Source organism: Tilletiaria anomala (assembly GCF_000711695.1).
Source record: "Tilletiaria anomala UBC 951 chromosome Unknown K437scaffold_27, whole genome shotgun sequence".
NCBI lineage: Eukaryota > Fungi > Basidiomycota > Exobasidiomycetes > Georgefischeriales > Tilletiariaceae > Tilletiaria > Tilletiaria anomala.
In genome coordinates, this window is record NW_013546995.1 from 131673 (window position 1) to 146066 (window position 14394).

The 14394-nt window shown below is 56.8% G+C and overlaps 4 protein-coding genes across 4 annotated transcripts; 2 read left to right on the forward strand and 2 right to left on the reverse strand.

Annotated features, from left to right (window-relative positions):
• Nucleotides 1-82: 82 nt before the first annotated feature.
• On the reverse strand, nucleotides 83-2740 carry K437DRAFT_90681 (uncharacterized protein). The gene has a single exon (XM_013388553.1). It carries the CDS (start codon nucleotides 2300-2302, stop codon nucleotides 272-274), a length of 2031 nt encoding a protein of 676 aa, XP_013244007.1. The 5' UTR covers nucleotides 2303-2740; the 3' UTR covers nucleotides 83-271.
• Nucleotide 2741: 1 nt separating this feature from the next.
• K437DRAFT_90652 (uncharacterized protein) lies at nucleotides 2742-3352 on the forward strand. Its single transcript, XM_013388554.1, has one exon. The coding sequence runs from the start codon at nucleotides 2829-2831 to the stop codon at nucleotides 3303-3305; it is 477 nt and encodes a 158-aa protein (XP_013244008.1). The 5' UTR covers nucleotides 2742-2828; the 3' UTR covers nucleotides 3306-3352.
• A 460-nt stretch (nucleotides 3353-3812) lies between these two features.
• On the forward strand, nucleotides 3813-7395 carry K437DRAFT_255719 (uncharacterized protein). The gene is made up of 3 exons (XM_013388555.1): nucleotides 3813-4435; nucleotides 4516-5173; nucleotides 5257-7395. The coding sequence occupies exons 1-3, from the start codon at nucleotides 4138-4140 to the stop codon at nucleotides 7127-7129; spliced, it is 2829 nt and encodes a 942-aa protein (XP_013244009.1). The 5' UTR covers nucleotides 3813-4137; the 3' UTR covers nucleotides 7130-7395.
• A 3342-nt stretch (nucleotides 7396-10737) lies between these two features.
• On the reverse strand, nucleotides 10738-10987 carry K437DRAFT_255722 (uncharacterized protein). The gene has a single exon (XM_013388556.1). The coding sequence runs from the start codon at nucleotides 10976-10978 to the stop codon at nucleotides 10766-10768; it is 213 nt and encodes a 70-aa protein (XP_013244010.1). The 5' UTR covers nucleotides 10979-10987; the 3' UTR covers nucleotides 10738-10765.
• Between the last annotated feature and the right edge of the window lie 3407 nt (nucleotides 10988-14394).

The window sequence follows — 14394 nt, forward strand, 5'->3', positions numbered from 1 at the left end:
GAATCTACTGCTGTGCGGCTCGTCTCGTTTGTCACAGTCGTTGTTGTTTTATGTAGAGTGTTGAGGCTGAAAAGGGTCGTAAGCGCCGGGGATATCGTAGGACCGGGCCATCAGTACAAGCCAACATGGAAAAGTGGAATCCATGTTCACGGAAAGATCGCAAAGAGTGTAATGTGAGAGTCCGCAGTCAGCGACCAAGACCGCGTAGAACGAGGGCGGGAAATAAAAGAAAGGGCGACGCCAGCATGTGCAGCCATGGTTTGCAGGGTACTCACGAGTTGCCCATCGTAGCAGGGTGCATCCATGCCTTTCCATGCGCCCCCATTTCCTGGCGCTGCGGCCCGTAGCACCGCTCGAGACGGGCGAAGAGCTGCCACGGCTCGATCGCTTCAGCGCGGCACCGCATCCCGGGCGGCAGCGGCTGTTGCTGCTGGACAGGTGTCTGTGTCGCAGCGCGCATAGGTGCTGATGCTTCCTGTCCGTGTCCGATGGAGAACCGAGTAAGGGAGCCCCTGACGCCCTGTACAGGCTGCTTCCGCCATGGAGCAGCCGCCTGCGATCGCGCTCCTCCCGCTTGGTCGCTGTCGTTCAGGTCGTTCGCGCTCGTTGCGTCCGACATGGGCGAGTCGCTGCTTTCCACTGTCGCGCGTCGGCTGAAAGATGAAGCAAGTAAGCCGCCGCTTCCGCCCGTGCCCGTTGCAAGCGCTGCGTCCGCCGCGCTTGCATGAATGCTGCTCCTGCTGCCGCCATCACTACCACCGCGACTGCTTTCGTGCCCGTTGCGAGTCATCCTGTTGTGCGCCGCCGCCCAGGGCGGCAGCGCATGCATGAGCGACAGCTGGCTGATGCCTGTGCTACCTGTGAGCGGTGTCGAGGCCGACAGACCCGTAAGGGGTCCTCCGTATGGCTCGTGACCGTGGTTGTGATCGTGCTCGTCGTGCAGGCTGTGGTGCCCCAAGAAAAAATGGCTGCTCCTGCTACTGCTACTGCTGCGCACCGGGCCCGCAGAGGGCCGGACGCTGTTGCTGTCACCAACGGACTCACGCATCGAACCTGACCTTGGATCGTCGTCGCCACGAGCAAAGCCAGCGGCAGCACAAGCGTTCGCACCTTCACCATCGCCATCGCCGGCTCCCAGGCCGCTCCTCTCTACCTCGGGCAGCGGGCTTCCACCACCGCTGAGGTCGCTGCGCGCGCTGCCGGTTCCAACACTGCTGATGTCGGCGTCGATGCCACCGAGCGACGATGCAGCGCGCGAGGGCGGCGCGCCGGACACTGCGCTGCTGTGCGAGTAGTCTGTCGTGTACGAGTCGGCCAATGACGCTTCCTGTGGGCTGGTAAAGGACTGGTGCGCCGATGCTGCTGATACTTCGCCTCCTCCCCTCCCGGCTCCTGCTGCAGGTGGGCTCCTGAGCCCGTGCGGAAGCTGCAGCAGCAAATGCTGTTGTTGCTGCAGTTGCATGTGCGACGTGTACGCCTGATCGGTGGATGAAGCGGCTGTGGAGGGCTGTGCGGCGCCATCGTGCCGTTCCAGCGAAGGCGCGTTGCGATGCGAGGGCGCCGAGGACGGCTGCCTGCCTCGCGGCTCGCCGGAGCCGGGTGAGGAGGTGGGCCACGACGCCGATGCAGGAGGGAGACGCGCCGAGCCGGGGCTGCTGGGCACCGGAGCGGCCATGCTATAGTCTGCGAGCAACGAGATGTGGGAGGGCGGCCGCTGTATCCGCAGAGGAAAGTGGCGCTCTGCTCTCCCCTTTGGTGATCGTGGTGGTTGATGCTGGTGCGGTAGAGGTGCGGTCCACGGAAAGAGGGACGTTGGCGGCACATCTGCTTGTTCTGCGGCATCAAACGTATGTTTTGCCTCGCTGTGGTCACGTTCTGGGGGATGCTGCCGCTGCAACGTCTCTGAGCTGTTGTTCGACGATGCTGTGCGAGCCTCCAGTCGTGGTGGAAGCATCGTAGAACTGCTCATTGGCAGTGGAGCGGCTGTGGCCTGCAAGCTTTCTTGTGACATATGGCTCGGTCTCTCCGCGGCGGTCGCTATTGCTGCCATGCCCGCTTTCTCGGGATGTTTTCTATGCACAGAACGCCTCCGGATGTCGGAATTAATGGGAGACAGGGCTGACTGCTGCAGCTGGCTGGAACTCGCCTTGCGCGAGTTGCGACCATCGCCTTGGCTGCTGGAGATGCTGCCTACGCTGCTTCCACTGCAGCTGCTGGCCAGGCTGCCTTGTTGAAGTGGCGATGGCGGCTGCTGCTGCTGCTGCTCGGCCGAGTGGCCAGTTGCACTTGCAATCGAGCTCATCCTGGCCGTTTGAGCGGGCAAGCGTCTGATCTGTGTGGTGAGGGCGAACTGTTCGCGCTGTCCGCGGAGGACCGCGTCATACGGTCATGATCGCAGCGGCAGTCATCGCGCAGCTCGTCCCGGGCACCTTTATAGACATGGTTGGCCGTAGTAGAGAATAGCGTAGCTGTATGAGGGATGGACGGCCTCTCTTTTTCGCGGACTAGGTTTCGGCTGGACTATGGCGAGGGGGAACAGCCAGCCTGGTGACCGGTCATGTCCAGCCCAGAGTCCTGGCAGGATTTCTCACGAAGGATCCTGGTGTGTGCCATGCATGTTGCAAGCGTGGACAGCCTGCTGTGTCTTGACATGTGGTGCGAGAGCGAGAGGGTGGTGCACAGGTACCATGACTGGCGGGATACCATATAAATGGCGTCGCATCGTCGGACATCGGCCGGGGGAGAATGAAGGAGGCAGAGGGGGAGTCCCTTACTCTTTCACTATCTCACTCTCACTATGCACGACCCGGTGAGGGGAGATTGTGCTCATGCCTCCAACCCACCGACCGAAACGCTCTCCAGTCTTTAGTTCCTGCATGTTCCCTGCGGATGTGGTGCCCTGGAGCGTAGCATCTTGTTTCACATCGGAGGCCTTCTGCTTGAACAGAGGAGCTCAATGTGGACGACCACAGAACTATTATTACAGAACCTTGCCAGCGGCCGCAGCAGGCAGACATGCCATATGTGCAGCATACATCCTGCGGACGCTTGTACGCTGGACCGCGTTCAAAACTTCGAGAGACGACAGGGGACGGCGGATGGCGGGCACACCTGACGGAGACGTTGTGGGCTGTGGATCTGTGACGCTGATCTACCTGTATGCGCCCCTTCGTCTTTCCTATGTAATGATTTTCAACCTCATTGACGGGGATGTGCACTCAGCGGCCTCACAGCAAATCGCTTTAGTACCGAACCGCACTGGATCGATTATAAGATCCTTCACGGGTCCCGCGTCGTATGCATAGACGAATCCATCTTTCACCCAACATGAGCGGGCTGTGTCTTTTAAGAATCCAATTTGTTTGCAAGCAGATGGTGGTTGCGTGGGATCCTGCTCATATCACCAGATTCCACGGAGGGTACGGGCATGGCCCTGCAAGAGTCTGTGGGCCGTCGATATGTGCCGCTGACAGGCTTGTAGACTGTGGCGATGCCACCAGCCAAACAGGCTCCTAAGAGAGCAAGTGGATGAGATGGCAGCATGTGCGCAGAGGAAGAGGGTGGTTGCTGAGAGGCTCGTTGAGAGGGGCGATGCGAGGAGACTGGATTCAAGTGGCACACGATCTATGCGCTGCGAGTCGTGCGCGGCTGCTGTCCCGCACGAAAAGGCGGCTCACTGTGTCTGTCAGGGTTACTCAGCAGAGACGGGCGCAGTGCCTGTCTGAGTTGGCGCTCGTCGCAGCCGCCGCAGCGTTCGCTTTCTTCTCCCTTTCCTTCCTACGTGCGTCCATCCAGTCCGCCCATACCTCGCGTATCCATTGGTCGATCGCCTGCTCGCTTGCTCGTTCTTTTGCCACACACCCTCAACTGCATTGCAACCAGCCATTTACCAGCGCCATCATCATCGCAGCAGTATCCTTATTGCTGCCCATTTCACCGGGGGCCCAAAGGCGGAAAGAAGGGCAAGCACCCGGGCCGTGGTTCATTCACACCCCAATTCAAGCTTCCTTCCCAGACCAACCTCCAGGCCGCAGAGCGGACGCTTGCTATTGCGTCGCATCCTTCCCTCATTCTCTGCGACTCCATAGCCAAAGAGTCGAATAGGACCACACAGCATCAGCAGCCACAGCAGAAGTAATGTCGAATACAGCAGCAGAGACTGCCACGCCGGCACCTGGTGGCGGGGGTCCCCGCAGGCCGGGCGGGTATGTCAGAAGAGGCGGCCATAGAGGAACCAGAGGCGGTGGCGCCAAGTCACAGCAAGAGCAGATTCCAGATGATGAGTCGGAGGCGGCGAGGCAGCTTCGGTCCAAGTACCCACAGCAGCTCAGCCAACTTAAGATGCTCTTCCCTGACTGGACCGATGAGGAGCTCCTGTTTGTGTTGCAAGATGCTGCTGGCGAAGTCGAGCTTGCGGTTGGACTCATCTCAGAAGGTGCATGATACTCAATACATCCATATTTGACAGCTGCCAAAGACGCTTCTATTGACGCTTCTAACCCCTTGCACGTTCAGGTCATGCACAGCAGTTCTCCTCGGTAAAGCCAAAGAAGGAGCAAAAGAAAGAAACTTCGAGCACTACCCCAGTTGCAGCGTCAGAGTCAACAGCCGCCTCCACAGCGCACCCTGCTCGCAGCGGTGGTGGCAGCGGCAGCTTGGGAGGTCGGCCTGTGCGTGGCGCAAGCACCGCCAGCCGAGGTGGCCGCGGCGCTGGACGCGGTGCTGGTCGAGGAGGTGGTATGGTCGGGGGTCGCGGCGGCGCAGCGGATGCGGCGCAGGTGAATGGCCACCACACAACCGAAGAGGCCGTCCAGGCGCCCATAGTTCCGACCAGCACAGGCCCCAGCTGGGCCGACAGGCTGAAAAAGGCTGCACCGAAGACAGCAGCGCCCGTCGCCGCGGCGGCCGCGGCAGTCGCGGAGCCAACCGTCACTGCTGCAGACCAGGAGGCTGCCAACTCATGGAGCGCCCAACCGGCAGCCGCCGCGGCCGCTACAGACTCTTGGAGTGACGAGCCTTCCCAGTCGACACCCGCTACCACAGTCGCGACGCAGCCAGCGCCCGTCGCGGCGCCCGCGCCCGTGCCTGTACCCGCCTCGTCTCCTTCCAAGCCTACGCCAGCAGCAGCGGCAAAGGCGAGCAAGGTCGGCATGTCGTGGGCTCAAATCGCTCGGTGAGTGGTGTGGAAGCTGTACCCCCACCGTGAGTCCTGCTGTCAAGAAGAACTGACAAGTTACCCTATCTGCCGGCATATAGCCCGGCTGAACCACCAAAGCCAGCTCAGCCCGCGCCTGTCGCACCCGCGCAGGTATCAGCACCGGCCTCCGCCCCAGAGGCAGTCGCTGCCACCGCCACCACTCCCGTCGATGCCGCAGCCCCGGCTCCCGCAGCTCCAGACTCCGCCACACAGCTGGAGTCTGCGCAAAGCATCCCTGAGGCCTCTGTGGAATTGCCGTCAGTAGCGGCAACAGAAGCTGCTCCTGTTCTGAGCGCCCCGCAAGCAGAAGTTGCCGCCCCGGCGGTCCCGGTTGAAGCGGGAGCCGCATCAGCCAAGCCTGCACCGGGCAAGGTTGCCTCTGCCACGCGCAATGTCCAGCGTCCCAAGCAGGACCAGCCAGTCGTTATGCCCTGCGGCGCAGCCGCGCTCGACAACCTGGGCGTCCAGTTCGGCTCGCTCAACATCGACGCGGCCGACGCACCCGAGACGGCGGAGGCTGCGACAGATGCACCCGTCGTGCAGACCTCGCAGCAGCCGCAACAGCTGGAGGAGACCGTCCCGACCCACCAACCGCAGCAGCAAGAGCAACAAGAGCAGCATCAACAACAGCAGCAGCCAGGCGCAGGCCTGCACGACCGCTTCCAGCAGAGCGCTGTGGCTGCCCAGACGCAGAGCCTTCAGAACCAGGGTCAGCAGACCGACTCATTCGCACAGGCTGCCGCTCAGCCGCAGCCCTCCGCGCTCGCCAGCTTTGGGGATGCGTACAGCTCAGCTCCATACGGCTTCCCGTCACAAGCTCCCGGACAGGCCCAGCAGGCTGCGCCGTATGCTGCGAGCCTCGGCGCACAAACTACTCCGCAGCAGCAGCAGGCGCCGCAGCAACAGCAATTGCTGCAGGACTACTCGGCCATGTACGGCGGCCTCGATGCACAGCGACTCGCCAGCTTCTACTCGAGCTACGACCAGAATGCTTCGCTCGGCTTCAGCAGCGCTCGCACTGATGATGGCAAGGCGCAAGTTGCTCAGCAGGGCCAGCAGCAGGCGACCGGTCAAGGACTCGACCACCAACAGCAGCAACAGCAACAGCAGGCGCAGTCTGGCTCTCAGCAGCCGCAGCAACAAGCGGGTATGCAGCACCAAGCTCAGCAGTTCCCTGGTGTGATGCCATATTACTACCCTGGCTACTACCTCCCTAACCAGTTCCAACATGCCTACGGCCAACCCGGTTACGGCCAGTACCCGCTGTACAATCAGCACAGCGGCCAGCCACAGCAGCAGTCGCATCTCTCCAAGCCGAGCACTCCGGGCACGATGGCTTCGCCGTACAACCAGTCGCAGAGCGATCTCTCTGCTTACAGCAACTACGGCCAGACCGCCAGCAGCATCACGAGCGGCTATGACAGCCAGAACGCCTACTCGCGCGGCGCCGGCGCACAGTCCAATGCGTCCACGGACTACTCCAAGTACTATGGCGGCAACAACCAAGCCGCTGGCGGCTTTGGTTCTTCCTTCGGCAACGTCATGCCTGGCCAGTCTCCTGGGGTCCAGAAGCAGGGAGTCAGCGGGCCAAAGAATGGCGCGGCCGGCATCAACGGCACAGGTGGCTCACCAGCTAGCATCCACAACTCGCTCGACCCGTACCGCGCGTACGACTCAAGCAAACCCGCGCAGTCCCTCACCTCGCAGGGCGGTCGCCCTGCTGCTGGCCAGTATGCTCAAGGCAGCACCGCACCGCAACAACAGCAGCAGCCGCAGCAGCAGCAGCAAGGTGGTCCCCAACAGGGTGTTCAACAGCAGCAGCCACAGCAACAACAGCCTTACTACCAGCAGTACTCTGCCTACGGCCAGAACAGCGGATACGGCAGCTACCCTGCATACAATAACTACGCTGGTGGGCGATGGGGTCAGTGAGCGCTGTTCTCTCTACTTTTCCGCAACATGTGACCAGACCGAGAGCACCCACTCGAGCAGAAGAGCATTGTCACGTAACGAAGTAACTGCGTGGGGATCTGCCAGAACGCTGCCCACGTCAGAGAGCGTGAGAGAGAACGGCACACTCATCATAGCGTTGAAAAGAAGGAAAAAAGACTGTACTACTAGCGCAACGACTTGGCGATTGGTTATTGAACGCTTGGTAGCTTGTTCTCTCTGACATCAATCATAATGTCTCGCCCTTCGCGTAGAAGCGGCTTGTTCCAACATGAAGTATGGAGCACCACGTACAAGTGGTTTGTAATCTGTTGTTCGGGGCCTTTTAAATGGCGGGACCTTGGTGGCTCGGCCTATTTTGACGTCGGTGATCGGTCCGATTTGTTGAGCTCGTCGGGGGCACCGGGCAAGCCTTCGCCGATCTTTGGTCGTTGATGCATTTAATGTTAATTAATTGATCCTGGATCGTTTGATCGTTCACCGTTGGCCGCTGTGGGAATAGTGAGACTGCTCAGTGTCAACCGGTAAAGGATCCCGGTATCCGAGCACCGTTCAGAGCAGAACGGGATAGCTACATGCATACGCATGGACCATTCAGATAATCAGATTGAAGTCGTCGCGTTGCGACAATCCCCGTTCCTCTCGGGGGAGGCTGATGCGTCCTCCTGCAGCGTCGGGCGAACGCTGCTGCACGCATCGTGCTTCTGTGCTTATCATTGTGACCAACCGGTTACCACCCTTGTGGTCACTGTTCACACATGCAATTTGTGTGTATGTGCCATGTTTGCCGTATGCTGATGGCATATGGTACGCTCCCTATGAACCTGAAACTCCTTGAGCGGCTGGTCGCAGTCCCAGACAAGGAAATTCTCCGGATATTCCGGGCCACGGTAAGATTCGGTGTAAAAAGGCTCCAAAATCACCAGGAGTTTGGGGTTTCAGGCAGAGGCCTACACAGTTTCCGGGCCAAGTACTCGGGAGTACTCATCCTACTGTATGTAAACGAACCTTCATGAGTTCTAGCCCAAACTCTGATGATTCAGTGTGCAAGAAGGGGAGGATTTGCTCAAATCCTCGAGCCTCACAGGCGCCTTGGCGCACTAATGAGGCCTGCGCACTGCACGTCGCTACATCGCTAACCCAGCTGCAGAAGCCCGATGAGGCCACGAGCACCATGCGTGGGTTAGCCCTGGGCCCATGTACAGGGCACTGCTGGACTTTCGACAGCCTGGGAACAACCTGGAGCCGCCTGGGGCGGTCCTGAAAGTGTCTTGGCTTCAACGACGCGTTGAGACGTGTTCGCGTTAATCTCACACATCACGGTTCAGGCGTTCAGGCCGCTCAAGCACTCTGCTCCCAGAACTGAATCCAAAGCAGGCTGTACCAAGAGCTGTTGTGAAGGACGGAGAGGAACAGGTGACAATGCATTCAGCCCTACCGCGGTACTGGCCTGCCATCGGCGCCACACTTATAACTCAGGGTGGACTATGGTATATGCACGTGTATATTGCTCAGACTTGTATGAATCTAGCCATTGTCATTGCCATCGTAGCGGGCCTCTCCACCCCTGCCCATTCCTACTGTGAGCGTCGATGGTCGCAACGCAATTCATTGAAGTCCCTCTATTATTTCGTGAACCGTCAACAACCGAAAATTTCGTCAAGATGCAGCTGAAGGGCCGACCCCACTCCGCGACCAACCCTCCGCAGGGCGATCGCAGCACTGGCACCGGCGACGAGCGGTCCGAAATCCGAGGGGGAGACCACACACCCTAACAACAACGTTCGTCTGAACAGGGGCTTCATGGCTGTAGCGGAAAAGATCCGGGAGGACGACGATGATTCCCTTTACCTGCCCAAGTGGCCCAAGGAGGTAGCCATCGCCTGTGGGCCATCACCCCGGTCTACAATCACTTTCTGTTCAATGTCTTCGGTCCGAAGCCGAGAGGGTCGAAGGGTCTGGAAGTCTTCGGCTCCTCTATCTCAGTTAACCAACTCCTCACCCGACTCGAGGCAGGCGTCGATCATACCAGCGCGGTCGCCCGCCTCCGCCGTGAAGTGGTGAGCGGGAACCGGTATACCGCTACCGCTGCTGGCGACATCCCTGACGTACTAGTCCGAGATGGTTGCTTACTTGTCAGACGTCGACAAGTTCGCCTTCGCTGTTCGCTGTTCGCTGCGCGCTTCCCGCGACCCAAGCCACACTGCTCCTGGCCACTCTCACCACGGCCGACGACTTAGCCTCGACATTTTGAACACCCCTCCTGAACGGCTGTTCGCACTCGCTCTATGATAGATGGGCCGACTGCCTTGCAAGTGCAGCAGCTCTGACGCTAGCCACGAGCAGCAAGGCCAATAACAAGAGGAAGCGCTAAGCCAACCGGCAGAGGGGTGCGATACGTTCCCAGCGGGCCTTGTCCACTTCGCCGCCGCGCTCACACATCTTCGCCTTTCGACCGTCGCCATTCACAGCCGTTGCCCTCCTCCCCTGCCTGATCCAGGGTCGCCCGGTCATAGTTATTGTCGACTCCGGCTCCGCAGATGCGCTTTTTCGCACTACCTCTGTACTACACTCGGCATGGAAATGCATGCTGATGCGACCGGGTCTGTCATGGTTTCGACTCCAGTCCGGTCAGATGGCGTAAGCGACGGCGACCGTGGCGGCCAGCGACCTCACGTCGTCCGGGACAGAAACGTGAGGCGGGCCGACTGGTTCGACGTTGTCCTCGGCTGGCCGTTGCTGCGAGCGCACGGCACCAATCTCCATGGGCCAACAAGAGCTCGTTTGTTCAATACATCCTTGCAAACCAAAAATGTACATGACCTGTGCCCGGTGGGCTCGAGTTTTGGGTCTCGAAGTGAAATATGGAAAAGGGCGACTCGGAAACATTTGTGGAAGCCTGGAACTTTCGTTTTTCGACTTGGCGTTTTTGCTCGCGATCACGATCGCGTGAGTCACAGGGCGCACCTGCCAGATACAATCACACATTGGTCATTCATGCGGCTTGGACCCTGCAGGCGCAGCGGCCCATTATGTGCGTAAGCTATTCTGATTTCATGATAAGCGATACTATCCAAACATCTCCGCTGATAAAATCTTCATCTTCATCCTATGATGATGAAGCTAACACGGAGAGGCGACAGACGCTCGGCTTTACATGCAGCCTCCACAAGCCAGCATGTCAGATGAAATTGCATGTTGAAATATTGTGAAAAGTTGAAATCCTTGGGAGAATATCTGAACATCTGAAATCTGCATTTCGAGCGATGAGCGGATGGGCATGCAGCATGAGGATGAAGCAATAATAATGAATCGTAAAGTACGGAATACTCCATGCTGGATACTCGATGCTTACTCAATACTCAACGCTCACCCGCTGAACGGTCACCGCCCAATGCCTAAGGCTGGCTCATCGTCTACGCCACGCTCGAGTAACAGCTTCCCATGTAAGCCTAGCACCTCGACCGGAGCATGTAGACCGAGAGCCCACTTCGTCGGCGGGTTCGTTCAGCTTCTTATTATTTTATATCATTTTGACCTTCTGACAAGGTTGGAACTCAACCAGTACATGCTCGATGACCAACTTCACCTACATGCTCAATGCTTGATGTTTGGTACTTAATGATTGACACTGCCGACTACTACCGTGCTGCAACACAATGTTGACTCAAGTCGCAAGCGGTGAGCGGGGTTGTAGTATGCTCGAGTAAGCAGGTGCAAGCCAGGCCAGCGGGGACCTTGTGGCCTGGGAGTTGGCGTGGGGCTGTCTCGAGTGGCCGCTGGTGAGCGACGAGTAGGTGAGTAGCGATTACTGTGCAATGAGCACATCATTCTGAGTCGTGAGTACCGAGTATGTGAGATGTGACGTGTGAGATGTGACAGGTGATGAGCATGCGAGGATTTGAGTGGCACATGTACGTACCTAGCCCGTTACGTACCGTAGCTACTGGCAGGTGACTCGCAATGAAGGGGCATGATTTCGCCGCCTGCTTTCGAGTTTCGGGATTTGGGGGCCCGAAATCTATTACTTACATACGGAAATACATATATTTTAGACATCACTTGACAAGACGGACAGTGGGTAGGGCGGCAGGCCTTCATTCCCCGCAGGACTCGATAAACCCGCTAGCATTGAGCATGCGCCTCACCGTGCCTCGGCAGTTCACCCAGCCCCAGAGCAGCCGGTACCTGCCCAGACTTCCAGCCACCCATTTTCAATGCGGTGATGCCGGACGCCAGTGCCAATTCATCGCTCAACAAAGTTACATGCTCTGTGAAATGTAGACAACACATGTTTATGCATGCATGCCATTTGTAGCCCGAGACGAGATAAGTGGCTAGTGAAGATTGCTCTGATGATTTGAAAAGCTCTATGTTCCAGGATCCATGCTTCACGTTCTGTCTGCTTTCAATAAATATTTTGAAGAGGTTGCGTATGGTATCTCTGCGTGCAGGTTGTGCAAGAAAGACGTTTGTGCCATTGAATCAATCAACAAGAACACAATACATAAAATTTTAAGTACGTAGTATTATCGCATGACCAAACATCAATTAATTTTTGGACATTATCCGATATTGTAGATCAAATCCTCAGAATGGATTGCCGGCGGTTACTGGCAATGGAAGCCTGTGTCAGTCCTGTGTTGTCTGTGGCTGGGGCCTTCGTGCCTGGCTCTTTGGTGGCTGGTCAATTGAAGGTTATTAGCTCAGATCTGCGACCTTGTATGTAAATGTTGCTACATGCTGGTGAGTGTGGAGAGTGGGCAATCAGCCTTTGTTGCATGCTTGTATGTACTCACTGCCAAGTGTCAGGAAGAGAGCCTGCCGGAGCAGGCGGGAGCGCCAGTCACTGCGCCAGTGCGTACCCCTCCCTACCCAATATTGCATGTTGCTTTACATGATAGGTAAGCATGCGGGCGCTCCGGCCTGCCCCGACTCCCGTCTCAGTTTTCAGGATCTGGCTTCGCAGGGTCATTATGCGTTCCTCCGAGGCGTGAGAAAGTGAAAAGTCATCAATCGCTCCAGATGAGTGCGGACGCGCCATTTTAGGCAGCCTAACGCTGTCTCCCCCTCAATGACGATAAATCACGTCAGCCCACACACGCCAGCCCACCAGCCCAGGCCTCGTAACGTAGTATGTAAATAGATATGGGCATCGAGGTGTCAGCTGTCAAATGTGAAATGTCAACCATCAACATGCGAACATCAACCCATGTCACAATGTTAACGCATTTGATTGACTTTCCAGTTCCCACCGATCACCGACTCAATCCGTCGTGCTGTTCCCGATGATCGCATGTTTCTTTCAGCTCCCTTGCAGTGTATGTATGTTTCCAATTCTTTTGTAATTTTGATTTCCCCCTCATTCAAAGAACCCCATCTTCCTCAGCATGTCGCAGTGATTGCCCAAGGGATCTGGCATGCGCCATGGGCCCATGGCACAGGTCCCGCAACCACAATAGACCCCAATAGCCATAGATCTTTCTGCCTGCACCCTGCGTCCGCTGTCAGCTGTGCTAGGCTCAGTCTGGCACATTACTGTGCTCTTTCCCCTCTCAGGTTCCTGCTGTTTGAGAAATCAGATTTCAGATCTCAACCTGTCTCATCGTCGATGGAACTCTCGAAATCGTGGCGCATCGTGGTGTTTGCAGTAGGGACTTCCTCCAGATTGTTACGAAGACAGCTTCAAGGCGATCAGTATTGCGGGTATATTCAAGCAGGTTGTGAAGCTCAGCCCGGTTTATCATGAAGCTCTGAGATCTTATATCATATCTTGGCTGTTTCTGATATGTATTTGTTAATGGATTTACTGGTGCCTGATAGGATGACGCTCAGCACTTGACGCCGCTCGAAGCTTCATCATGAAGCGCAAAACTGAAGAGTCGAGGACTGATTATCGATGAAGCGATGAGCCTTGACTTGGCGCTTGGCAGCTTCGCCGCCTAAGGAATGGGAGATATGAAAGATGAGAAGACTGCGGAGTGCAATGAGACCGCAGTCATGTATGCTGCCAACTGGTCATGCAGCCTGTAAGTTACAAAACGGCGGCAATTGTACTGAATGCAACTGTCCTGTGGTCGATGATTGAAAGTATTACAGCTCGTGAATTAAATAAAAAACATGCACACGTCACGCGCATGTCACGGGGCACACCGCTCGTCGGCTCCAATTCAATTGGCACATAAATAGGCTCACATTTGACGTCCATTACCCACACCCAGGCATCTCAACCTTGTGAAAACGGTGGCAAATTATTCCAACAGGCAGCTCGGCATCCGGGCGTCTTATGACCGGTTGAGTTCCTGCCGACCTCCCTGGGCTCGATTTAGAAGGCTGAAGAGTCTTGTGCTGAGATAGAATTGGAGTAGTCCGGGTCACCTAGAATCTCACCAGGTCCACATGTACCCACTCGCAGTCCGAACTAAAACATTGGATTGGAGCGTTGGAAGCCATTGTTAACGCTTTGACGAGTCGCGGTGACGCATGAGGAGCACGAGCTCAAAAAGGTTCTTCTGCATGTTTCCTTCCGGGACTGGAGCTTGCAGCATCCCTGCAGGCCTTCCGCCAAGTGCAATGGCCTGCGCCTTGATATGCTTTGTCGTTGAGATCGGCGGAATAGGGCGTGTTGTTCATAGGTGTTGACATGATGAGAATTGTCAAAGAAAATATTCATCAATTTTGTAATAAAGAGGCTTGAGATCACTTGGCTTCGGGACTAGCGTAGAGAGCAGGAGAGAATTGGGGAAATTGGAGAGCAAGTGATGATCATTGCTTGTCAAATGTCATCGATTCGCTCCAAGGCGGTCCAGTGCCCAGGTTACAGTCGTCACTACCTAGATGTATCTGCTACTATGTACGAGTATGTGTATCATGAGTGCTGACTGGTGACAGAAAAGTGCACACTGCCCAGCCTGCTGCATTTTGCCTGGGACCCGGGGGCCATTTCGTCATTTGGCCTCCAAACTCCAATGGCCAAAAGCCATTCTGAGCATTCTGCATGCCTATGCCTTGCACTAGGGCAGACATACTGCCATCCAATAATATCCTAAAGGCTCCGTGTGGAGCGCCAGGCTATGTCAGACTGCCCAACAGGGGGTGCGATATTCCCCCGTTCTTATGTATGCACGTATGTATGTATGTAAATATGTAGGTATGTGACATGTGGACAAGCGCCCATGCTGCACAGCGTAAGACTGTGCAAAGTTGCAGGAAGTGCGTTGATATGTACACAATATACACGGGTATGC